This window comes from Canis lupus, chromosome 7 (genome assembly GCF_048164855.1).
Source record: "Canis lupus baileyi chromosome 7, mCanLup2.hap1, whole genome shotgun sequence".
Classification (NCBI taxonomy): Eukaryota; Metazoa; Chordata; class Mammalia; order Carnivora; family Canidae; genus Canis; species Canis lupus.
This window is the reverse complement of record NC_132844.1, coordinates 40546202-40572423: the sequence shown is the minus strand read 5'-3', so window position 1 is coordinate 40572423 and position 26222 is coordinate 40546202. Positions and strand designations below refer to the sequence as shown.

Sequence of the window (26222 nt, the reverse complement as noted above, 5' to 3'; positions counted from 1 at the left end):
AGATTAACTATCCTCTGGAGGACACATGATTTCCTGCCACCACCACCATATTCAGTGTGAGTCTTTTTTATTTCCACAGAGCATCTGTACAACCACAACTGCATTTTTGCACTTTTTCTTCCTGGCTTCATTCTGTTGGGTTTTGACTGAGGCGTGGCAGTCATATATGGCTGTAACTGGAAAAATTAGGACACGGCTTATAAGGAAACGTTTTTTGTGCCTTGGATGGGGTAAGCATATTAATATATCCTTTCATGTTCTTGTTAAAATGACTTTGAACACATAATGAAGCAATAGAGTGAGATTATCCCCAGGCTACTTTTCTTTGTGTCCAATTTGATATATGGAAGTAGAAATATATGAAGCAGGTCATTTTTGAACATCCTTTGAGCATTTGAAACTTTAAAAAGGAGTAAATATTGGATGGCCATGTAGCCAGCCAGTCAGTTAAGCAATGGTGATAGCTTGGATAGCTACGAGCAGAAAAGCAAAATGGTCTCTACTAATATGTTCTGAAAATGCAAAATGTTTTAAAATGTTCTAGGCTCAAACCAGGTACTAGTCATGTTTACCAGTCATGTGTACTCCTCACAAGAAAAATTTGAAAAGTCTGTTCTGAGAGAGCTCAAAGCAATTAAGGATTACAACTATCCATGTAACAGGAAGAAAGTCATTTAGAGAATGAATGAAATCTCATAGCTAGTCAGTGGAGTCCTGAGAGGAAAAATAGAATTGTTGACAGACTGAGAATTAATTAATTATTTGCTTATCTTTATTAGGAAAAGTTCTTCTCATATTACCTTATAAAATGGACACCTTGAAGATCTGTTTTTCATAAGGCCAATTCTAATGTTTAATTAGAATTAATTAGTTTAATTAATTTAAGAAACTAGTTTCAGAAAACCTCAGAGTTTTGTCATCTTTGCCTTTGAGTTTCAGAAGACTTGAACTAAAAAAAGGGGGGGGGGGCAGAATTTTGGGCCAAATATACAACAAATACCTGATATACCAGAAGACTAGAGAATAGGATGCTTGATGGAGTCTGAAAAATTCCAAATAAGTGCTCTTATTAAAATAATATAATAATTCATACTGGAAGAAGTAGGATCAAGATCACTTAAAGAGTATCCATCAGGTTTCAGCAAGATTCTGTCAGGTGTGATTAACATATTAGGGCTCTTTGCACAGGCAAATGGGAAAGCCATTAAGAAGAAATTGGAGAATGTATTCTATTTATACTTTCATAAAACTTTTGTCTGGATTTCATGTCAAAGACCTTCTAAAGTTAGATTGGTGTTGAATCAGGGCACACTTTTGTTAGGATTTAGTGTCATAAATCCAAGAAATATGGAATTCAGGTAAGTGACTTTCCTTAAGTATAAAGAGTGGCAATTTTCTGGATTGGTAACTAGCTTATTTAATAACATCATTACCAAAGATGGTATGAGGAGACATCTCACAGCTGATCTCTAAGTTTACAGATAATATGAAACTACTCTGGGTAGCAAAAAAGCTAAGCTGATGGTGCTAGACCATCGGGAAGTCTGAATTGGCAGATTAGTGGCATATGAATTTCATTACGGCAAAGTGAAACATAATAAATCTAGAAAAAAATTAATCTAAATTGTACAGAATGAAGTTTATTAATGCTTTAGCTATGACACAGGAGAGATTTTTTTTTCTAATGAACTTGGTCTAGTCAATAAAAAAGTCAACTCTATATATGTGTGTGTGTGTATACGGGGTGGGGGAGATGTATATCTATTTAAAAATATGATGTGTCCCCCTGAGGTGCTCTCATAGTTTTTGTCATTAAACCTCATGAAGGAATGTGATGTCACTTGAAAAGACTCACAGAGGAGAATAGCAAGAAGGAGGGGAAACGATAGGAGGAAAGAAAACGGGTGGAAGATACTCAAGAAGATAATTAGATGATGGATTTTTCAACCTGAAAAGTCAAACATCATCTTCCTGAAAAGAAGTGATGACCAAAATTAAAAAAAAAAAAAAAAAAAAAAAAAAGCATAGATTAGGTTGAGCTCTGTTCACCAAAACACAGGGATGGTCCACTGAACTAGAATAAGGAAAGTGTGATTCATATAAATATAAACTAAAACTGTTAGGTCAGTATTTGCACAGATATGTAGGCAGTTGAATTCCAAGAGGTACTGAGCAATGTGTGGAGTGATACCTACCTAGAAGTCCATGAACAGAAACTGTCATGTATTTTCTGACCTCCCTTCAGGATTGTTAAAAGGAGGATAATCAGGAGGCCCCAAAATTAATTCTGTAGGGCCTTTAACTGTGATCCATTCTTGTTATATAAGTTAATCATAAAGAAAGAATTATGTGATGTGATTTACTTTTTTCTGTCTTATTTAAGTACAACTTGATGTGGATCACTATGGGGCCAACTTGAATGTTCCACTTCTGTGATATTCCATCACAGCAGAATATCCATTTTTTGCCTTTCTGATTTTATAAGTATAAATTTCCTTTATAACAGTGTAAACCCCTAGGGAAAAAATAATTTAAAAGATATACTAAATCTCTGTTATTAGTTTCCTTTAAACCCATGTCAAATGTGGTGGTAACCTAGCAACATTAGAGAAATGCACTGAGTTAAAAAACCTAGCTGTCGCTCTCATTTTTTTGTACTTGAAAGAAATTTTGTGATGGAAACATACTTTATGAAAGAATTCATCCAAAGGTAGTTCCTCCGATGTAAGCATTTTGAGTCTATCCTAGCTTTTCTTGAGCCAGAGTGTACAGTGATTATGCTGAATGTGAAGTGTGACAATATTTTTCTTGCAGGTTTACCAGCATTAGTAGTGGCCACATCAGTAGGCTTCACAAGGACGAAAGGATATGGCACTGATCACTAGTAAGTCCATCCACAGTGATAAATCATGTTTATAATTAAGTAAATCATTGTATATGCTTCATTAGTCTCGGTTGGCACCGCTGATGGCTTGCATTTTGTCACTGAGTCATTAACTATGGTAGGAATTGCATTAGTACGGAATGCTGTAAGGTAGCTTCAATGCACAGAGGTTAAGAAATAAATGCTAAAGCCCTGTTCAGAGTCTTTGTTTCAGTTTCCCGTTGCTTCATGAGACCAGTGCATTTAAAAATGTTTCAATATTTACTCTGTATGTTTAATCACAAATACATTTTTTTAGAACTGAATAAGCCTTGGTGTTTACCTTTTAGAATATGATTCTGATCTGAGTTTCTGATTTCACTGCTGATAATATATATTGGTATCAACCAATATATTTGTGTCATGTTGGCTCAAGTTTTGCTGCTATGTTTGGGTAATACTAAAATTTACAGATCGGAGAATCAGTAGATTATATGTTAGAAAAAGCCTAGGCTTTGGGAGAAATTAGAGGGAAGAAAAGGGGTATGGATGGTATCAGCCCATCATAACACAGCTATAACACTGATAAATTCTATGAGAGAATTTATAAGTAAGGTTTATGTTTAATATTTAAATTGTAAAACAATACACTTTCATATTTTACTTCATCTGCTCTTTCAAGCTGCGGAGGCAGTTGAGAAGTGGAGAAAGAGATATGCACATCTTTTAGAAGCATAAATTTTTAAAGTGAGATTTTCTATTTGTCTTCAGGTTTGCAATAGGAATTACCACTAATTAGGCCTTCTGGTGGGTTCATCCAGATGGAGATTGTGCCAAGAGACATCATGTCATCTGCCTACCTGAAAGGAATTTCAAAGGAATTTTAAGAACTCATGTCATTAGAACACTTGTTTTCCCTCTGCAATCTATATTATAAACACACAAATAAGCAAATTCCCTGATAATCTCTGTTGTAGAGTCTTGCTTTCTACAGCACTATTACCTTTAAGCCATTACTTTTTACAACAGTATGATTCTTTGGTATAAATCTAGTATTTGAAAGGCACTGTGTTTGGGGTGTAGAAAGAGATAGGATTGTGGATGACATGGGTCTAACTTTTAAAGGAGTTTGTGATTAAGACTGAATATGATATAATGAGTACATATCAGTTTGAAGATTAACTTACAGAAAAATATAGTAGAAATGTAGTGGCAGTCTAAGAGACACTAGATTACAGTGTTCCATCATACTAAAGGCTTTTTCTCCAGGTATTTTATTTAAAAAATAGATATCAACCCCAAAGTGGGAAAGCAGAATTTTATCTGTCCACTCTTATGGCAAGAAGAAATAAGCTAAATGCAGACTTTGAATACACACATACACACACTTTTGCATTATGTATATACTGATATATGTATTGACATGTATGTGTAGGTAGATAGACATATATACATATATATAATTTACTGGATTAAAAATTCTTTTAAAGTATAATTTATGCAGAGTAACATTCATGCTGTTCAGTGTATAGTTCTGTGAGTTTTAACAAATGCCTAGGTCAAATAACCAGAACCATAACCAATACAGGAAAAATTATTCTTAAAACAGATATTATTAATTGTTGTTAATTGTTATTATTAATTGTCATTAATTTTGGAGCCAGCATGTTGATTCTGTGGACCTAGAAGAAATATTGACCAGGTCAAATGTCAAAAATAGGTGCATGAAGTAGTGAGCATGACTCATTGCATCAACGGAGATAAAACGTTTCCTGGTGTTTTCCTTATATTGACTCTCCTGGACCATACACATGCAGATAGGCCATCTTGTGAAGCCTCCAGTGCTGAGCCCCATGTCTTCTTCATGTCCCTCTGCTGTGAGAGAATAAACGTTCTCACTCAAATGGGTTACCATGTCTCTATCAATGTAAACCTGCATCTCTTGGTGAATTTAGTAATTGGAATAAACACAGCTGCACTTATTTTTATTCAAAAGCTTATCTTTAGTGAATTTTCTTAGTAGTCTAGGGCAAAAGTAAAATCAGAAGGGGAAAACAAACAAAATACAGATTATCCATTCCCTGCAACTTTTAAACAAATTTCTCCCAATATCTCAGTGGCCTCAAGGAAGAACCCATAAATGACATATGCAAGACTCTAAAAGCATGCTGTTCTTGCTTAAAAGATTATTTGAAAATTTTCATAATGGATATAAAGCAGCATTTTACAAAACTTGTGTAATAGTCACCTTTGTACTGAAAGTCAATATCAAAACCTTACTATAAGAGTAATTTGTCTAAAATGTTTTAACTGCCTTATGATAAAAGTTTCTCTTCTGTGAAAGGTATATAGTATTTCTCACACATGAAACACTCTAATTTTAGCTTTTTCCACATTTCCCTAATGCATTTTTGTTTAATTACAAACCTTTGAAATGTGCCAAAATTCAAATGCTAAGTACGTAATTCAAGTAATTTGTATCACACTTCAGTGGTTTAACACTTATCACTAATTTTTGTTAGTTTTTATCTGATGTTATTTTTAGCTGCTGGCTCTCTCTTGAAGGAGGACTACTCTACGCTTTTGTTGGACCTGCAGCCGCTGTTGTCCTGGTAAACATCAAAATCAACATCTGTTTTCTTATTCAAGAAAGACTACTTTGCTTCAATTAGAGTGATGGTTTTGTATTTGTTCTGTAGAAATTTTATTTTTTATTTTATTTTATTTTATTTTATTTTATTTTATTTTATTTTATTGTTCTGTAGAAATTTTAAAGTCCAAATGTATTACTCCTTATTAGTTAGTACTTTAATTTGAATATCAACTGCTATTTAGTCCTTTATTACTCTAAAATATTCTTATTTTGAAGACTGAAGACTATTAAACATGGGAGTGTGGGATTTCTCTTACAATAATTTCACATTTGTGAAGAAGTTTTAGTAAGTTTCAACGAATTCTTCCTTGTTAAATGTACAGAATTTCTTCATTTATTATCATTTCACCTTATACTGTTCTGTATGATCTGTCTTGTAAGATCTCTCAATCTTGATAACTGCTGCCTGCTACCAAATATCAATAAGCAAATACATGTCCAGATATCACAGTTTTTCGACTTTAGTGTCACAGAATTTTGGACAAGATATTTGTTTGTCATGGGGCTGTCCTCTTTATTTTAGGATGTTCAGCAGGATCCCTGGGCTCTACACTAGATAAGAGTAGGATTGTCAGTTGGTAAAAGTCAAAAACATCCCCAGACATTTCCCAATATTCCCTGTGTGTAAAAACTACTCCCAGTTGAGAGTCCCTGCCATATTTTGTGCATAAGGATTTTAAATGTTTCTTTTTGGGAACACAGTAATTCCTTTACATGTGTAATTAGGGAAACATGAAAATTTTCTACCAATTGCCTTTCTTTCTTTCATTCTAATATTATTGATTACAAATCTTGCTTGTCTTAATAAATCTTTAAAGGAAAATGTAAGGGGGAAAATGGTCTAAATTAAATACAAAGAGCTGCATTGCTGTGCAATTAGAATTCTAATTGGAACATTACCGTTTGGTTTCTTGAACAATTCATTCAATAAATTAGAAGCTAACCATATCTTTCTTAAGAACTCTATATGACTTTTTCATTCTTTAAGGTTTGCTCTCCCTCCTCTAAACTATAACAGGGAGCAGAAACTGTCCATGATTCACAAAAAAATAAAAGAAAAAAAAGAAAAAAATCTAGGCATGAGTGTTAAAGAAGAGTATAGGGAAATTGAAAGCTATTAGACACATTTTTGTTTGCTGCATTGAATTCTTATTTAATCTATTGAATCATTTCCCTAAACTACAAAGTTAATATACATATAACCCTAAAATGGAGAAACAGAGTATGTGTATAATTGAAAAACCAAAATACAGTCTTTGGAGTAGTGATGGATTCCCTCATGATTAAATTATAGATTAATAGAATCCTTGGAATATAATTTTTTCTTAGTTCATATAATGAGAAATTGAAGATGAGTAAGTTTTGCTTTTGATCAAATGGTATCTTGTTGGGAAGCTATGAAAAGTGATGACTCCTAATCCCTACCCAACAGTTGTTTTGGATCTTCCTTATACTATGAGTTAAATAGATTTCAGCTTTATATTTCATCGAGCCAATGTGCTGGGGAAATGGAATCTATCTTTTCTTTTTTTCTTTTCTTTTCTTTTTTCCTAGTCATCCTGTTTAATTTAAAACAGGTTTTTGTGAACTTCTAGTTTCAATGTAAAGGCTTCACTATTTGCATCGGGGGATGCACCGAGATTCTGTTGATCATGGAGGGTAAGGGGCAGGAAGGAAAAAAAGGAGAAAATATTTTTCCTTGATTATCTTGGTTTCAGCGTTGGACTGGATTTCTTTATCAGGAAGTACTGGTAGGTTAGAGAACTGTGGTTGCTTAACATAATAAGCTGCTACAAATAGACCACAGCTATCTCTACAGCTTTTTGCAATTTTACTTGAGAAAGAAAAATACGCGTGATTTCATTTCAGATGTATTATGCAAAGACCTTTTAAGTGAGAATAAGGGAGTCTTAGAAAAAGCTAAGAAGTGTTCAGTAGAGCACATTATAAAAATTGGTGTTAGTGTCCATCTCTTAAAGGATTCTGGTGAGTTGAATAGGCTTTCCCCTTCCTCTGGAAAAGCTTGGTACATCAAAATGTGCTCCACTCACAGGAGAAATAGCCACACTGCGTGAAGAATGTAGGCATTCTGATCTCAGTTGCTGGAGAAATTAGCAAATCTTTAGCACCTTTGGCTGCCAGGGCTCAACCTAGTCTCACACTGTGAGACTGAAAATCTTTTGACTCTCATAGGGTAAAACTCATTTGGCCAATTGATTTTAATCAGGGGTGACTTAGAATACCAGATTGGCAGAGTATGGCACCATTTAAAAGTTAGACAATTAAATGGTAATTTCCTCAGTGTTATCTGCAAAGTGTGGAAATTAAATGTGCTTAATGTACTTTAAAACTTAAAGGAGCACACCACTGTCAAATTGTTCTGTTCCTTTATGGACTTATGAAATATTTGAGAGGTGTTTTTATTGTCAATATAATTCAGAAATGGTTATAAATTAAAAAAAAAAGAAATGGTTATAAATTAATAAAAGAGGGTTTTCAGGAAAAAGGGGGACCTGATTCCCTTCAATATCATTGAAAGGTCAACCTTTGTTTCTGTTTGACAGGTCAACATGGTGATTGGCATTTTGGTATTTAATAAACTTGTTTCCAGAGATGGGATCCTAGATAAAAAGCTCAAACACAGAGCCGGGTAAGCTGCAATTGGTGGATTTTGAAGGTCCTTTAATCAGTGAATCCCATACTCCAATTCCAGTTCATCATTGACTGCATTTTAACTGTGCTTTGAATTTTGTTCCTGATGAAACAGTATGTCTGGTAGAGTGTGTCATTCAGGTTTCAATGTGCTATCCTTAAGTAATGTGATCAACATCTAAAAATAATTTAAAAGACCATTAAGAAAATCTGGGTTTGTTTGTGCAAATTGCCTGTTTGTAAAATACGATTACATGTTACAGTTGGACTTAAAATACTTGTTATTTTTAAGTTTTTATTTAAATTCTAGTTGGTTAACATAATAGTAGTTTCAGGAGTAGAATTGAGTGATTTATCACTTAACTTATAACACCCAGGGCTCATCACATCACATACCCTCCTTGATGCCCATACCCCACTTAGCCCATCCCCCACTGTCCCCTGCCAGCAACCCTCAGTTTGTTTTCTATAGTTAAGAGTGTCTTAGGGTTTGCCTCTCTCTCTCTTTTTTTCCCCTCCTTCCCCTATGTTCATCTGCTTTGTTTCTTGAATTTCACATATAAATGAAATATGGTATTTATCCTTCTCTGACTTAGTTTACTTAGGATAATATACTCTAGTTCCATCTACCTCATTGCAGATGGCAAGAGTGCATTCTTTTTATGGCTGAGTAATATTTTTTCCACTGTGTGTGTGAGATAGATATCTATAGACATAAGTAAAGATATATCACATCTTTTTTATCTGTTCATCAGTTGATGGATATTTAGGCTCTTTCCATAATTTGGCTATTGTTGATAATGCTGCTATAAACATTAGGTTCATGCGCCCCTTTGAATCAGTATTAAAATATTTAGGTGAGCAAAGCCCCCTAGTCTGGGTCAGGAGGGTCAGTTGAACATAATGTAAGTGTGACACAACTGAATCAAGACAAGCAAACCGTAGTTGGGCATAAATACTACATTTTCTTTAATTGTATGCATCAGAAAATTTCTTCACATGAAATAATCACTTATGAAACATGGTTCTTGTCATATATTTTCATTTTTATGATGTTTTGACTATAACTTGCTAGGAAGACTTATTCATAATTTTCACTTGTACATTTTAAGCACTTATAAAATTTAGAAAAGCATCTTCTTTAACTTTACTGTCTAAAAGTGTGATATCACCACACTTAATGGCTAATAACATTTCATAAGCAGGTTGATAGCAGCTTTGTAAGGTTACATGGTCACCACCTCACATAAATTTGTAGAAATTTGAACGAAATATTAATGCTTTTGAATTTCCCTTTGTATTTTTTCTTATAAAACTTTATATCTCTCTCCTTTCTGTTTAACAGTACTTTCATCCAAAACTTATCCTACAGTTGTTATTTCTTTAATAATTTATGCTATTATTTAACAGTCACAGGATTTGATCACTGACCAGTGAGAATTTTAAGTCCTTTATGTTTCTATAATCTATACAGTGATTTATATGGTAATCTAGGTTTTGTTCCACCTAGTAAAAGACTAGCTTTAATTCTTCAAATATTATAAATTGATATCATTCATATCAAGCTTTAGAACTGCAATGATGTAATAAAAATATCATTGGAGGTTCCTTCCAAAGGAGGGGTGTCACTTCCCACTTAAGAGACTTTTTTTTCCACTTCAGATAAATCTCCATTGCAACTTTAACTAGGTAAACTTGAACTTGCACAGACACTGAGCTTTCTATACCATTTGAACTTGAAGCTTTCACACTATTACTCTTGTAGTCTTCTGTGTATGGTTGGAATTGGAGCAATAGCTTCAGTATTTCTGTCTATATTAATCGTGTAGGAATAAATTTATCATAGTGAATACGAAGTATAGAAACTCAGTTCTACCACTAGTGGCATAAATTTGTGTGTCTGTGGGTCTGTATACATATATATATGGTATATATACCATATATATATGGTTAGGATAAAGCTTTGAGGTAAAAAATATTTTTAAACAAAGGCATACTCAATATCTAGCTCTACAATTTACTGGCTATGTGTGTCTTTGGGCATGTTACTTAGTTATTCTGGAATTCAGTCTTCTCACCTATAAGATGGGGATAATCATTTCTGACTCATGGTAGAGTATATGAAATATAATGTGTACAAAGAATATATTAGATAACAAATAACAAGAACTCAATCAGCAAATGGTGGCTACTGTTATGACTTAAATGAAGAAAACAGATTGTTTTCAAATGATCTTGACTTATGTCAGTCAAGGGATTCTGAGATTCCACCATTCATGACGTTGTGGTCAAAAAAAAAAAAAAAAGAGGGAGAGAGAGATGAGAACATCAGAATGAGTATAATGCTAATGATTTATTAAATTTGCCATCAATATTTTTCTCATTTAATTGCTTTATATATAATATCCAGTTTGATTTACATAGTTCTCTGTAAGAGATGACATACATTTAAGAGAAATAACAGCATTGTCACGTTATGAATTTAGAAATTATCCACTTTAATCCATGTATTAATTTTAAAACATCTCTTTATGAAAATATTATTAGAAGTTACATCCGCTTTACTGGAAAAATTGAATCTATGGTTTTCTAGTTCAAAGGCCATTGCTGGAGAAATAGAAATGATAATATGTGTTATAAAAGCGGAATGCTGGTTACTATTCAAAGTGGAAAAGAATTATTAACAAGTTAATGATTTGAGGGTTTTTTATGATTTTAGGTTTTAAGAACTTTTTCTATAATATAAAAATGCAATTTTTGCTTAAGTGTGTATCGATTGAAATTTACTATTTTGAAGTGTAATTGAAGGTATAAGTATTTAAAGTTAATTTTAGCCCACAGAGAATCAGTGAAGACAGTCATAAAGACTTTAGTGAACAATAAGTAATCAGAATTAACTAAAGAAACATTGAACATGAAGCTAATTAATTTAAAAATTTATGCTCCTAATTATAAATGTTGACCATTTCAAGTTGAAATATATAGATATCAAGTATTGTTTTTTGAAACATTGTTTATTATCTAGAATCAATATGTACCTCTTCCCATTTTTTTGTTTGCTTTCTCCTTTTTATAATTAATTATCAAAAACTGTCAAGCAATAGTTCATGTTTAATAAATATTTATAAAGAAAAGAATGAATGAATATTTAAGAAATAATACACTAGCTTGACAAGTTTTATAATATTCAATTATATTGTTATTCTAATACATGAAATATATTTACCAGAGGGATTGATTGCAATTAATACATCTTATACAAAATAACTGAAAAGAAAGAAAAGATAAAGTGGCATACATATTCAAATATGACTATTTTTCTTGTTAACAAATATCTCAAGCATAATATTTCAATTTTTTCTCTTTTTCTTTTTTCTTTTTCTTTTTCTTTCTTTCTTTTTTTTTTTTTTTTGCAATGGAACTTTCATATCTACTATTTTAAATTGCTTTACCTCATCTTCCTTAAGTTAAGGAAACTACCAGGGTCTTGTACAAATATGAACTTTTTCCAAAGGGAAAGGGAATATTTTCTTGTAAGGGAATTTTATGTAGTAGCAATAATGAACACATCAGGGAAGTTTGTTGTTGTTGTTGTTGTTGTTGTTGTTGTTGTTGTTTTCTAAGCAAAGAAAAATAAGGTTTGGAAAGGAAGCTAGTAGACTCCAAGACCCCACAGAAGCAGACAGAATAACCTAGGTGAAATGACCATGTTGGTGCCCTGGTAGTTAGGGTAACATTTGAACTTATGGGAAATTAAATTTTTTTTAACTATTAGCATTTTTTATTTTATAAATGTATACTTTTCCTGTAACAAAGAAATAATATTTTATTGCCCATTGCAGCAACCTTGTTTAGCACTTAGACGATGTGTTCTTCATACTATATTATTTCCGTAGCACTCATACAAACTAGGGAAAATATTCTATCTCCCTGGGTAACCTATCATTCCTCTGTTCCATATATATCTAAGAATAGAATTCCAAAAGTGTCCAACCAGTTAACATCAAGCATAGTTTTCGACAGTTAGCTCTAAGGGAAGTACATATAGGCATTTTAGTCCATCACAAATCAATCTCAAAGAGAAATAAGCATTTCGAATAATGGCTTAAAATTTGTTTTCGGGAAAGCCCATACTTAGGCCAAATTAGTTTTTCTTAGGGCTAAAACACTTGCTTATATTGTGTACTAAAATAAAATTAATTTTTAGTCATTTTTAGCTTTTCAATTTTATTTTAGAGCCTAGAGACAGTATTCCTAAATTGAGAAAGATAGCTACATTTGTGTTCAAAGCACAAATACCAAATAGCATATCTACTCTGAAAAAAGAAACAATAGATCAGTCATATTTTTAAAATATTAGTCTGATGGAGCTTAGCAAAATTGAAGATATCAAATATATAATAGTGCAATTGTGTGCATTCCTGCTTTTCTCATAATAATCTGTGGAGCTTTAAAAAACACAGATGCCCAGGGCACTGGGTGGCTTAGTCGGTTAAGCATCCAACTCTTGGTTTTGGCTCTAGTCATGATCTTAAGGTGGGAAGATGGAGCCCTACGGTGGGTTCTGCACTCGGGGTAGAGTCTGCTTGAGATTCTCTCTCCTTCTCCTTCCTTTTTTATCTCTCCTCCACCATTCATTCTCTCTCTCTCTCTCTCTCTCTCCCTCATTCACTCTAAATAAATAAATAAATAAATAAATAAATAAATAACTATCTTTAACAAAAAGGCACAGACACCTGAGCCCCATTGAATTGGAGCCTTTGGGGTATGAGATATATATATATATATACACACACACATCAGATGTGCATCAGATCTGCATATCTGATGTGCAGCCACTGTGGAGAATACTGCTGTCGGTAGGTATTCCTTTGGGAGTAGTTTCAAACACAATGGCTTGCCCATTGAGACACTCATGATCCAAGCTAGATAGAGTATTACTTATTTGTTATTGTGAAAAATTTGGTCACATGTGCTAGGACACATGTCATGGGTTGAATCAGTAAAATGAATGATTTAGTATCATATTTCTTTCCCTCATATCTAACTCTAAAAGCTTTGATTTTTCTCCGGGGGTCTACTGGTCAATAAATCTACTTACTTAATAGCTTACAGATTTATTGTCTCATCCAAGCACTATTTGAAAACATGTGCATTTCTTTAAAAGAAACCAGATATTCTGAATTATGATCATCTTATGATTTTTTTCTGTTTTGCCAATTTTGTTACATACATGTCCACTAAATATTGTTTTTAAAAAGACCTACTGGGAAAACGTATTTTAGACATTAGCACCACAAAAGAATGGACAAGAAAAGTGTACCACAGAAAATTATTTCAAATGTTTTGAACTTTGATTCAAGTAATTTCTTTTTGATTTTTCGTAAGAGAGTTATGTTCTAATAAACCAGTCATTTTCAAGGGACTCTTTTCTAAAGTAAAATGTACACAAAGTTTTTTGTGTAGCATGCCTTTGCTTCTATGATATAGTAGGTTGAATCTGAATTATTTGAATCCAAGTTTACCTGCGAAATCCTCCAGACTAGAATAGACCATTTAAATGCTGTTGGATTGAAATTTATGAAAAAATGTTCAGAAAGAATATTTTAAACTTAATGTTAAATGTGTTTTATTAAAGCATTAAAATATCACCCCTTTTATTATAAAGTAATATTTCATCAAATTTTATCAGCCCCTATATTCAGATCATCCTAAAATAATATAGTGTAGATAATATAGTGTAGATGATTCATTGATGCTGTGAGAAATTTCAAAATATGAATCCGTTGAGATAAAGACTATTTCTCCCACAAATGATTAAAGACCTAAAATATATATCTTCTTATATTGGACTTCTGAGATACATGTTTACATTTCAGAAGATTTTTCCTTCTGCAAATGATAATGAAAATCTTTGAAGTTAGGAGTTCTGGTGTGTTTGATAATCAGGGGTCTGAATAAAGGGTTTTCACTGTATGTCTACACAATCACATGCTTATGTTTAACTCAGTGTATTGGACAATTGTGAACCATAGACACAGGGCCATTTATGGTGTAATTGATGGAAATATGCTTTGCGTGCCACAAAGGCCCATCTAATTAAAAGGTAAATATTACAAAAATAATGTGTAGTGTAATTGCATCATTAAAACCACCTAGAGCATTCATCTTTGATAAATAAACTTTTCTGCATGAAATCGTTTTTAAAAGCTAACTTGCAGCGGCAACTTTTTTTGGTGAAAATTCAATATTTTGTTCTTTTTGTGGGTGTTCTGTTTGTTTGCAGTCAGATGAGTGAGCCTCATAGCGGTTTGACGCTCAAATGTGCCAAGTGTGGAGTAGTTTCAACAACAGCTTTGTCAGCCACCACCGCCAGTAACGCCATGTTAGTCCCAATCATTTACATCTTCTTGTTACAAATCTTTTACAGTGCATGTGAGAAAATGGTATTGTGGAAAAAAAATATCATGTTTGCTAATATTGGAGCTAAGAGCATACTTAAATACTTATAATTGGCAACTGCCTTTATAACTATTGTGGGATTGGCTATAAAAAAAATTAATAAAATTATCCAGTGTTCTCTGCTTTATGGTTTCCAAGTTAACGGTCTTGGTGCCACATACAAGAATGCTTTGTTGGACGGGGGTTTGGAGATTGCCTGGGGCGTGACATGCAGCTACGTAATGTTGCTCTCTGGGTCTCTCAACAGGGCGTCTCTGTGGAGTTCCTGTGTGGTGTTGCCCCTTCTGGCTCTGACGTGGATGTCTGCAGTTCTGGCCATGACAGACAAACGCTCCATATTGTTTCAAATACTTTTTGCTGTGTTTGATTCATTGCAAGGCTTTGTGATAGTCATGGTCCACTGCATTCTTCGGCGAGAGGTAAGAGGAAAGAGAATTACTCCGACAGAGAGAGGGATGATGGTTAGATGAATATTTTCCTTATTAACCAATAAGATCTTTTATGTTAATATCTTCAAATTAAAATCATCTCCCTAAAGACAACCATTGGAAAGTTAAAGCTAAAGGGGAATCTTTAAGGCAAAGTTCAAGAGGGCTCCTTGGTCCATGAAAGTGACAGTTAAAACGGACTGTGGAGAGAAGATGCTCCTGGGGGTGCCGGGAACCAGGGAAAGTATATTCAAGAGACATCATTAGGTGAGAGAAGTCCTTTAGAAACATTGGTGGATAAGAGGGTGGGGTGGCATATTTTTGAGAGGCATAGTTCATAATCATAATACAATGATATCTCTTAAACCCATTCCCAAACTCATGCTCTGCACACAGTGTATCCCATTCCTTCATCCTTAAACTAATTTCATTTTAGATAGAAAATGTTGAAGATTACTGAAGAGTTATTGTATCTCTATACTATATTAAGGTTGCTAAAGGTAAATGATTCTGAGATGGATGTTTATACTTAGAAAATACCAAAAAAATAATGTACACAATGAAACACAAAAGGCAGTGATTGTCCCCTGGAACTGTAGATCTATAATCACAGCATTTCCTCAGGTCATGGTTGAGATTTATTGTCAGCAGTGAGGAAAACAAATCCTCCTTCGTGAATTGAGACCCTAGCCTGCACCAAATCCACTGAGCAGCAATAGATGTCGGACGTGAGTTGTTTAGGGAGCAAATACTGTTTTTCAACCAGTGCAAAAATTATGCTGAGTGCTTGCAAGCACTGACACTGTATTTACAAGGTTTATGAGTCATTTTAGTGTTTACTCTGGGGATGTTGGTGACTAAAACACAATGACACAGTGCCATGCTGGTAATTTTGAGGAAATGGTCCACACTGTCACTTTGCATTAGCCAGCTTGTTTGAGAACTTCATTATGATGTGCACATTGCAGAAAGACTCGTGTGCATATGACTACACACCACACAGTTTTTACCGTGATATGTGAAAGTAACCAAAGGTTTTTACCTGATTTACCAGATGGAGAGAACAATATTTCTGAGCTACTTCAGTAAGGTACAGATGTCAGCAATAAACCCATATGTGTATTCCTAGAACATTATATGATGAAAAGAAGAGTGACTTCACATTGCAAAGGAGGCAATATTTCATCATTGAAAAACCTGATGCTGGGACGCCTGGGTGGCTCAGTGATTGTGCGTCTGCCTTTGGCTCAGGGTGTCATCCTGGGGTCCTGGGATCAAGTCCTGCATTGGGCTCCTTGCAGGGAACCTGCTTCTCCCTCTGCCTATGTCTCTGCCTCTCTGTCTCTCATGAGTAAATAAATAAAATCTTAAAAACAACAACAACAATGTAGCTTATAATTGCCAAGCCTTTTAATTCCCTCATCCTAAATTTCTATTTAGGATATCAGCATTAAAAATCTTGAAAGTATTCAATACTTTGTAGACCAAATTTAAGTAAAAGGGAAATTGAATAACTTAGGGCTTTGTTATTCTCCAACTATAGCTATCTTGTGGGTCTTCTGCATTAATATTATCTGTAATATGTTTATGTAACAAATTGTTCTAAGTGAATAGACACATGATGCATTTTTGATTGATAAATAAGAATGAACAGTTGCGGGTTTTAATCAAGATACATAATGTATTTATGTAATTTATTTAACACAGTGGGTCTTAAAGAGAAGAAAAGTGTCCCATCTCTAAACAAGCCTCCCTTTTTCTTCAGAAATAAGCTTTTTATATAGTCCTAGGCTATGATAAAAAGTATTTGGGTTTTTTAAGTGCCGGATATTTTGATGGATTATTATCAAAGTTTTGCAGTTTACATGAAAAAAAATATTTGGCACAAAAATTTATTTCCATCAGAACTTTTCCATACTTGCTAATTGGACTAATAACTCTAAAAAATATGATTTAAGGGTAATTAAATCAAATCACATAATAAATGCTTCTGCTAAAATAGATGTCTGTAAATATAAGTTTGCTGTTTTAGTAGGAAATAAAAATATGAATATTGGCCCTGTTATTATTGCATTTTCAATGATTAGTTTAAATTGAATAGTTTTATAGCTGATAAATTAATAGTAGTGTCATAATTCTCATTCCAACACCGAAATCGAAAAATCACACATCCATTATTTTTGCATTGACCTTAAAAATATCCTGTAACACTGCTATACGTACACAGAGCAGATTTCAGTTATAGGGCAAGTCCCTTTCAGACTTTCTCAAGGGAAGTTTTTACTGAAAAACCAAAAGAACCTTGTTTAAAAGGGTTTTGCAAATCCCGAGGACCACATCATAAGATGGCTTCACTGGGTTCAGAGGAATCTTTTTGATCTTTTACCTATATGTCACCTAACACACCAGCAATAGGTCTGTCTCATATTACCTGTGGTCACACTGCGCTAACATTAACCACAGTCCAAGAGATGAGGAGCATCTCCCCATATTCCCAGTGTCTCCTGTGAACAAAAGTTCCATAAAAATACACCAAAGAAAATTGTCTAGCTAGCTACCTATAAAATACTGGGTAATGACTCCTATCAAACTACCTGATAATCCCATAGGTGATTTTGGGAATACAATTTTCCCTTTACTGCTTTTTTCACTTTAAAACATTTTTCACAATAATCCAATATGATTTGTATGGGTTTTCTTTATTAAAAAATGTATAAGCAATGTAAGAAATATTTCCTTTGATTTAGAGAGAGACTGAATACAAATATACATATTTTTATTTATGTGTATTTTTGACACGCAGTAACATAATTTGGTCATTTGTAGTCTTTAATGATTCTTTCAATATGAATTCAAAAGCCTTTTCCTATATTTACTTTTGCAGTCTTCCTGTGAAGGAGGTGGGTGTACACAGGGGAGGAATATAGCCTTGCAGTTTAAGAAGGAGAAAAGAAACTAAATAGTATAACTGGCATTTTAAATGTGATATGTATGGGCTTGATTTATTCTAAATGTGCCTTTGCTTTTAGTGGATCCAATTTTAAAACCAAATCATTTCAAGTCAGAAGGGAAGGGAGAAATGATCACTTTGTTATTGTCAACTCAATTATATTCAACATTAAAAAAAAGAAGCAAATTGATTATTTGCATAACAATTTGTTGTGACCTCCAGATTGACATCTCAATATTTAAATATCATAAAATTTGTAATCTTGAAAATACAGCTTCTTCTTCTGGAGCAACTTTCTCTATTGAATTGCTTTAGTGGGTACCTCTGACAAAAGAGAAAACAAAAGGAGGAGGGAATAAGAAGAAAAAAATTAAACCAAACGATTCACCACACATTACTTTCAGCAACAAAACATAGATCTTGGAAGCTAATATGTATAATACCTTATAAGACAGAATGTAATAGAATAAATATAGATGCTTCCTTCTTTTATTCGTCATTTCTTGATTAGAATTCATTTGCATTAAGCCCATAACGACATCTACTATTTACTATTCCCCACATTGCTATGGAAATTCAAACTACACAAGTTATGAAACCTTTGAAATAGTTACTGTTGCTAGGAAACCGCTTTCTTGGTGCCTGCACATTCTTCTCATCTCTCCTGTCTCTGGCTGTGCTTGGCTCTAAGACAATCTTACAGCTTAATGTCAGAGGGGGAAAATAACAAGATTGTGATACAAAATAAGCTACAATAAAACCCTTTCACTAAATGGAAGGGAAAAGGCAAGTGCTTAAATAGATGACTTTGTTGTATCAGTAGGTGAGGGTCCTGTGGCTGCTGGGTAGTGGCAATAGAAGGGCCAAGATCCTCTTTTTTCTTCCCCCAGCACCGGCAGGAGGTTAGGCTGCACCAGATGAGGTCTCAGAATCTTCATCCAAACCCGTGAAGTGATTTTGTAACAAAGTGCTTGAAATAAACATGAACAGCTTTTTCTTTCTTTCCCTCCTCTCTTCCTCTCATTCCCCTCTGCCTTTTTTTCCCTTCCAATTTCCAATTTGGTCTTATTTCCATAAAGAATACAGATAAACAAAATGATTTACAAGTACATGACAATGAATACATAAAACAGACAAGCATCCTTACCGATCTCATCTAAAACCGATATTCTCCCCAAACCATTAGAAAAATAAATGTTAACTAGACAGCCATTTAAAAAGAGGTCATATTGCATATGCTATAGTTCTGGTGGAGAGTTGCATGAATCTCCAAGCCTTACCATTTACAGAGAAATTAGGTATGACTCATTAGTACGGCAGTGTGTGTCTGTGCACTTCCTTAATGAGGGAAGGCAGGAGTTCCAGTTAGTCTTTGGAGATGAGGGAGTGGGAGATAGGAGACCTCAGAAAGTAATGGGTCCTAGGGCAAAAATGGGGTCAAAGGATTAAGGAAGTAAAAGTTTCAAATAAAGGAAGATGGGGAGAGATTACTAGGCATGTGGTTTCTATGGAATGGAGCCTGTGGTGAATATAGAGTAGTCTTCTCTGGGACCATCTGGGGTACCTGGAGGCATAAAGCATATGATAGGATCCTAGACACTAGAATGTTTTTTTGAAAACGTGGTTATAACTGTAGCCTCAAGAGAAAGACAATACTGACAACATTTGAGTGCACAGCATTAAGGGATATTTAACAGCTTTCTCATTGAGGTGTCCAGTGATCATGGTAAAAGGCCACTGTGTATCACGTCATGAAGAAGTTCAATAAATTTCATAGAATTAGTGAGTGGTCCAGGGAGGGAGGGTTAGGGAATTGTTGATTCTAAGATTTTTCAGCTTACTCAAAAGGACAAACATTTAAGGGAGAAAGGTGAAAGTTGCTAAGAGCCTTGTCTTTATCAGGCCAAATTGAAAGTTCAAGAAGAAATACATTTAAAGATTTGTTTGTTTGTTTGTTTGTTTTCTGGAAATGGGAGAATGGCTCCAGGTCCTGCAAGGAAGCTGTATTTTATCGAACAGAAAATGGAAAGCACAAAACTGCCTTTAAATAGGAACATGGACTTGACATAAGCAAGGATCATATGCTTATATTCCTATATACTTATTCCCAGAAATCACCAACCTCCCTTATTCCATGTCTTATAAATCCTACCTCTCCCTCCAGATTAGGCTTTTCTGACTTGAGCATAATTATAATTATATTACGAATATGTATATCAGTCTTAATCTGTACCTGTGGCTCTCCAACCCCAGGCAGAGATCTAGGAGCTTTAACGAGAGCATGAAATCAGATGAATAAAGTGGCATCAGTGAACAAATTGAGACACAGAGTTTATGGCAAATATTGGCAAATTCAGGCGTGTTTTCCAGGTAGTAAAAAATCATGGCTTGTTTTACCTAAAATTATTCTGTGTATCTGGCCAAAAGAATGGGCAAATCCCACTTTCCACTCCTTCCAGCTCCCTGGGATCCCACCTTTCAACATTGTTAAACTGGTGGCAGAAGGTTGACTATGTCTAGAATAGAAATTTAAAATAAATATAAAATAGAAATCATGAATTAAGTTTTTATTTCCTGCCTTAAAGTGGATGTCATGAGGCTAAAGTGAAGTATCTTCTGTGAAGGCATAAGTGGTAGTAATGTCTGACATAGAATTTCCTTTCCTCCTTTTCTAATTTGCATGCTAAAGAAATGTTACATTTTTATTTCAGATCATATATGTGAAATACCCTCTAGGGAAGCGTTATGTTACCCCCAAAACTGATATTTAAAAAAGGAAAAGGCTATGATTTTGAGAGTAAGTGATAGATCCTTTGGTGTTAAAAGATTCCAGTAGAAAGTTGTTAGTTGTTAGGACTGAAGTCCATATTTTCCTTCCATGTAAAGCAAAAGATAACCCATTTTTTTTCCCTTGCTATCAGAGAAGTCATGTAATACTTTTGTAATGTGAAGTCATTTGTGTTATTTATGTCAACTGGCAATGATACACATGAAATTGAGAATAATCTTACTGGTTCATTTAATGATTAAATTATATGGAATTTAATATGATTAAAAAGAGCTGAATCACTTGTTTAATATGAATCCATAGAAACAATAGTAGACATTAGATCCAGGAAAAAAAAAATAGAATGCATAAGAAATTCCCTTCCCTGCCCCACCACCCCCAGCTAACACTCTCAAATAATTATAAGGATGTAACTTAATTTTCTTGCTTGTCTTAAAATGATCCTCTGGAATAGGAAATCAAGAATATCTAGAAGTAAAACTGTCTTCTTAAAAGGTAAAGATTTGGGGTCTGAGCTGCACGGTAGCTAAATACAGAGCCCATCTCACACTGTGCAGCTCTTTCCGTGAGGTTTCTCTAAATTGCAACACTGCCAAACATTGCTCGGTGCTCTTCCCCAGCAATCTCTAAATCTGGCACCAACTTTCACAGTGACACTCTGCCAGCTGCCTTCAGAGTCAGGACCAACCGAGAAACTCTGGGCTTGCTGCTCCTGAGAGGAACCAGATCGCTCTCCCGTGGAGGGAGACGGAAGCAAGACACACCCCTGCAAATTTCTTTGAATTCATGTCTCACCCAGGAAACCATCCACAATAAAAAGATGGATAGCTTTTGCAGGAGTTTTTGGAGCAGCCCCCAGCAGGAACTAGTCAGGATAACTTTGGTGGTGGCTCTGTTGGATACTTTCAGAAGATAGCCTTGATGGCTTATTCTGTTTTTTGTTGTTGTTGTTTGTTTGTTTGTTTAAGATGTTTCTTGACATTCTCTTTTCATTTCCCAACATGACATTAGATTTCCTTAAAGTGCCCTAAATATTCCAAGACTATTTACATACCTATTCTTTGCTACTCCCTCAATAATTTTAAATCTTTTGTCTGGCGTCAATTAAGGTTAAAGACCTCTTGATGGAGTATTGTAAAGAGAGGACATTTTGGAGGCTAGATTTTAATTGTGCCGTAATATGTCAAATATTTAATTATTCAAGACAAGTGTATTTTTAAAATGTGTGTACTGGTCTTTGTAAGTTTAAAATGATAATATTGCAAGAGCTTGGAGTTATATAAAAACTTATTTAATTAAATTGTTACCTAAAACAAGTGTCTTGTTCCCCACAAATAGTTAAGTCAAGTGAAGGAGTTTAAGATAAATATATAAATCTTCCAACAATTATTTTTCTTCAAATCTTAACCACAAGGCAAGAAACACCAAGACTATTATTGTCCTGCACTGTAAATATGACAATTGGCACAGAAGATTTTAGTATCAGTATGGAATAGCCAAATATAGGCTCTTTGTTTTTTATGCTTTCTTCTTGTCTAGAATTATGGTCCTTGTAGACTTGCTTTTTAAAAAATTCCAGTTGTTCTCCATTAACACAATTCACCGATTCACCAAAGATAAAAGTCTTTTTGTTTACTTGATAGAAAATCCAGTTAATTATCAAAATGTTGCCAAATAGCTGCAGATATATTTTCCAGGTACTGTATCTCCTGAAATCCTTTTTTTCTGTGCTGAGAAATACTCATTATGAAATCTAGCCTCATCATTCCTCCCTGAAAGTGTTGGACAAATAGTTAAACTAATTCATGTAGATTGCCTGAATACATTTTTAAGATTTTGTAAAAATCAAACAGAGTATTTGGAATCAAGTGGAATTTCTCCTGCAAAGCTTTCTGAATTAGAAGTAATAGTAGCACTAAATGTGTCAGAGAATCTAGCACTTATATTATGGCATTTATATGACCATTAAAATGACTTTGAATTTACTGAAGAATTTTTATGCTTTTCTGTTTTATGTTTCTTCCGAATTGCATTGACTGATTCATAAAGCTGACATCATTCTCTAGGGTAGAAATGCCCTTAATCCATTGTCATATTTGGGAATTTGGTAGTTTAAAGTACTGATTTTGTATGTGCATGTTATGAAAAAGAGTTAGATTTCTTTTATATCTCCTTCAAGCAATCAGATAGTGAATTTTGAAGAGAAATTTAACAGAAGTTGCTTTTCCATATTTCATTGTCAGACAAAAATATCCTTGACAGCTACACTCTGAAGGTCTGAAAATAGTGGTTAGCGTGGACCAGTTAAGTCAATGTTTAGTATTACCAAGTGCCACTTTCATATGTTATATATGCTAGTATTTAGAAATAGATTTGAAAAAAAAAAGTCTTCATGTGACAGGCAGGATCCTAGAAGGCAATATTTCTAACATACTATTTATCTACCTTTATAAATTGTGCTGCTTTAACAGTTGCCTTGGGGCACAAACAGAAAATTAGCACATACCTGTTTTCTGACGTTAGTTCTTTTGATTTTTTCATTTTTCTGCAAACAGATAACTTTTCTTAGTGTTTTTCCCCAGAGCAGATTTCTGTATAGCAAACAGTAATCATCTGGCAGACACTAGACTCATTACCAATTTTTGATTATTACTATGTCACTCTATGGCTTATAGCTATTCTTAACTGAAAAAAGGAGGAGCCTGGAAGCATTTTTATCTAAAGAATCTAACTTTTCCATGTTCTGTCTCCTTCAAGGAGAGATAAGCTAGATGATTTAGTTATAAATATTTATTCAGTTCTTTAAAAAAAGATGATAAGACTCAATTTCACTGAGTCTATGCTTGTATTGATGTGTTTGAAGGGAAAAAGAAGAAATTATCTTGCTCATTTAGATCAGGCAACTCCTCATTCTTTTTTTTCCCAGTAAATCTCAGATTTAGAAATATTTAGAATCAGAGGATAGAAAAGAGATAAGAGTTCATCCTCCACTCCCTAAATTCACAGCTCTAGTGGCTATATCATCAGGATTAGAACATGAATCCTGGAGAAAAAGAAGTTGACAAAGTTCTCCTTATTGTACAAGTTGGCCAGAACTCTGGGGTGGTGACTAAATCCTGTGTCACTTTCCAAATCTTTCAATAATGACTTATGACATGGGTGAGAGGAGCTGAAAACAATAAGCTCAGTTTTCTTCTGGCCAATATGTACACTATGCACATTTTACAGCAGAACTGTGACAGGATATATTATGTTGGTGCTTTTCAAAAGTAAAGATAGTTCATTAAGGTGTTTACTGTGGTTGTTCGCATGATGGCACTTCAGTAAAACCGGGGATATGCAACATCGTCTCTACTTTGTTTTTTAATCCAATAAAACAGATTATAATAAACTAGAAGGAGGGTATCAGTCCTGTGAAGTCAAAACAACAAAATACGAATAAAATGACCTTGCCATTGACTGGGATAAGAAGCTACTTGTGATAATATCTGTCAATAGCTTGTTAGGAGCCTAATGAGCCACAGGAAGTAGAAAGGACATGTTAATATGAAGGCATCATATGATCAGAATAGCTATCAGTTGATTTGTGTGTTATTCATTTATTCGTGTTTACTCACTTGTTTAATAAAGGATTTAATGTTCTTCAAATTTCCTTGTGATATGTGTTCTTTACTTAGAATCCAATTGTGACTGCCTATTAAGGAAATTTGGCTTTTCAAAGTGATCTTCGTCTTTTCTAAGACAACCAGAAAAAGCACTTTTATTACCTTTTTTTGTTTCATTGTGTGTTGTTTTTACACCAGGGCACATAGTACTTGAAGGGAGACAAGAAATATTTTCCCCAGTATGATCTCTTCCATGAGACATAAAGGGAAAATCCCAAATCCATTCCAGTCAAAAGATCATTGAGTAATCTCATTTCCACAATGTTTAAAGTTATTATGAAGATGATGCCATACCAAGTAATAAATCCCCCTTGAAAGACACACACACATAGTTTGTAGCAGTGAAAATAAATCTGCCCTCTGGCAAGAATTACTGATTTTCAGCCAGATGCAGCCCTGGTGAAAACTGAGGAGTTCCCAGCACTCTCCCCTATAGATTATGGCAAGTGGGGACACCTGGGTGGCTCAGCAGTTGAGCATTTGCCTTCAGCTTAGGGCGTGATCTGGGGTCTCAGGATCAAGTCCCACATTGAGCTCCCTGCATGGAGCCTGCTTCTCCCTTTGCCTGTGTTTCTGCCTCTCTCTCTCTCTCTCTCTCTGTGTGTGTGTGTGTGTGTGTGTGTGTCTCATGAATAAATAGATAAAATCTTTTAAAAAATGATTATGGCAAGTGATAAATGTCTGTGAAATCAAGTCTGGGGTCACCAGTATATGTATGAAGAAGTAAACAAAAGTAAATAAAATGGGTATTAAATTAAAACAATGAGAGTTACCATTTCAAAGTTGATTGCCTATATAGACAGTATCTGGTCATTACCAAGAGAGAAGAAAATTAATAGGTTTTTTTCCCCTCCTACAGGTTCAGGATGCATTTAGATGCCGATTGAGAAACTGTCAGGATCCCATCAATGCTGATTCTTCAAGTTCTTTTCCTAATGGGCATGCTCAAATAATGGTGAGCTTTTATTTTCCTTCTGATCGGTGATTTAAGTCATGATTTGTGACAGGAATAAACAAAATATTCTTACTACTAAAATAGTATCCAAGTCCCATTTTGAGTGACTTTGGCTTTAGTTCATTAACAGATTTATAGATACTGGATAACCATTCTGTCTCGATGGTTTAGGAGTCCTGGATCTGCTACTGGCCCCCTGATGTGTTGAGTGTGGGGTTTGTATGCAACACCAGAGCATATTTGCACCTCTGCACAGAATGAGGGATAATAATTTGTCCACAGGAAGCATGCTTGTTTACAGGGCAGAACACTATGGACCTGCACTTCTGGTCATAAAGCAATGGTTCTTAGCCTTGGTTGTGCATTAGAATCCACACTCCAGACAAGTGAAATCAGAATCTCTGGGGAGGTGGTGGGGACCCAGGTCTTGGTGATTCCAATATGCAGCCCGAGATTAGAACCACCGCCCTAAGGTAGAAGGGCATAGCCACAATTCCAATCAAAGGTCAGTCATTGTATACAAGCTCAATTGTTGAGATTCAGGGATACTTTAGGTATAAACACTTTGGTGTCTTTGAGAAATGAGCTAAAATTCAAACTATGATTTGTTAAAAGCAGGGCTTAAATGGAAATTTTTTACAATATGCTCAATTTACTATGAATGGTTTTGGATTAGGCAACATAAAATAGTTGAAATGATATACTAATAACAGGCTTGAGAAGGAATTATCAACTCTGTATTGAAATAAATAAATACTGAAATTTCTAACTTAAAATATAAAATAAATTTTAGAATTTCTAAATAA

At 34.3% G+C, this 26222-nt stretch overlaps 1 protein-coding gene across 5 annotated transcripts in view; it reads left to right on the top strand.

Annotated features, from left to right (window-relative positions):
• Window positions 1-26222, top strand: part of ADGRB3 (adhesion G protein-coupled receptor B3) — a 715781-nt gene that overhangs the window by 645240 nt on the left and 44319 nt on the right. For 4 of the 5 annotated variants that reach the window (XM_072832455.1, XM_072832460.1, XM_072832458.1 and 1 more), the window contains 7 exons: window positions 80-230; window positions 2815-2884; window positions 5409-5475; window positions 8081-8166; window positions 14455-14553; window positions 14878-15049; window positions 25321-25416. In XM_072832455.1, the coding sequence (XP_072688556.1) occupies window positions 80-230; window positions 2815-2884; window positions 5409-5475; window positions 8081-8166; window positions 14455-14553; window positions 14878-15049; window positions 25321-25416 (741 nt within the window). The remainder of the gene's footprint in view (window positions 1-79; window positions 231-2814; window positions 2885-5408; window positions 5476-8080; window positions 8167-14454; window positions 14554-14877; window positions 15050-25320; window positions 25417-26222) is intronic. The other variant, XM_072832459.1, reaches the window with a different exon arrangement.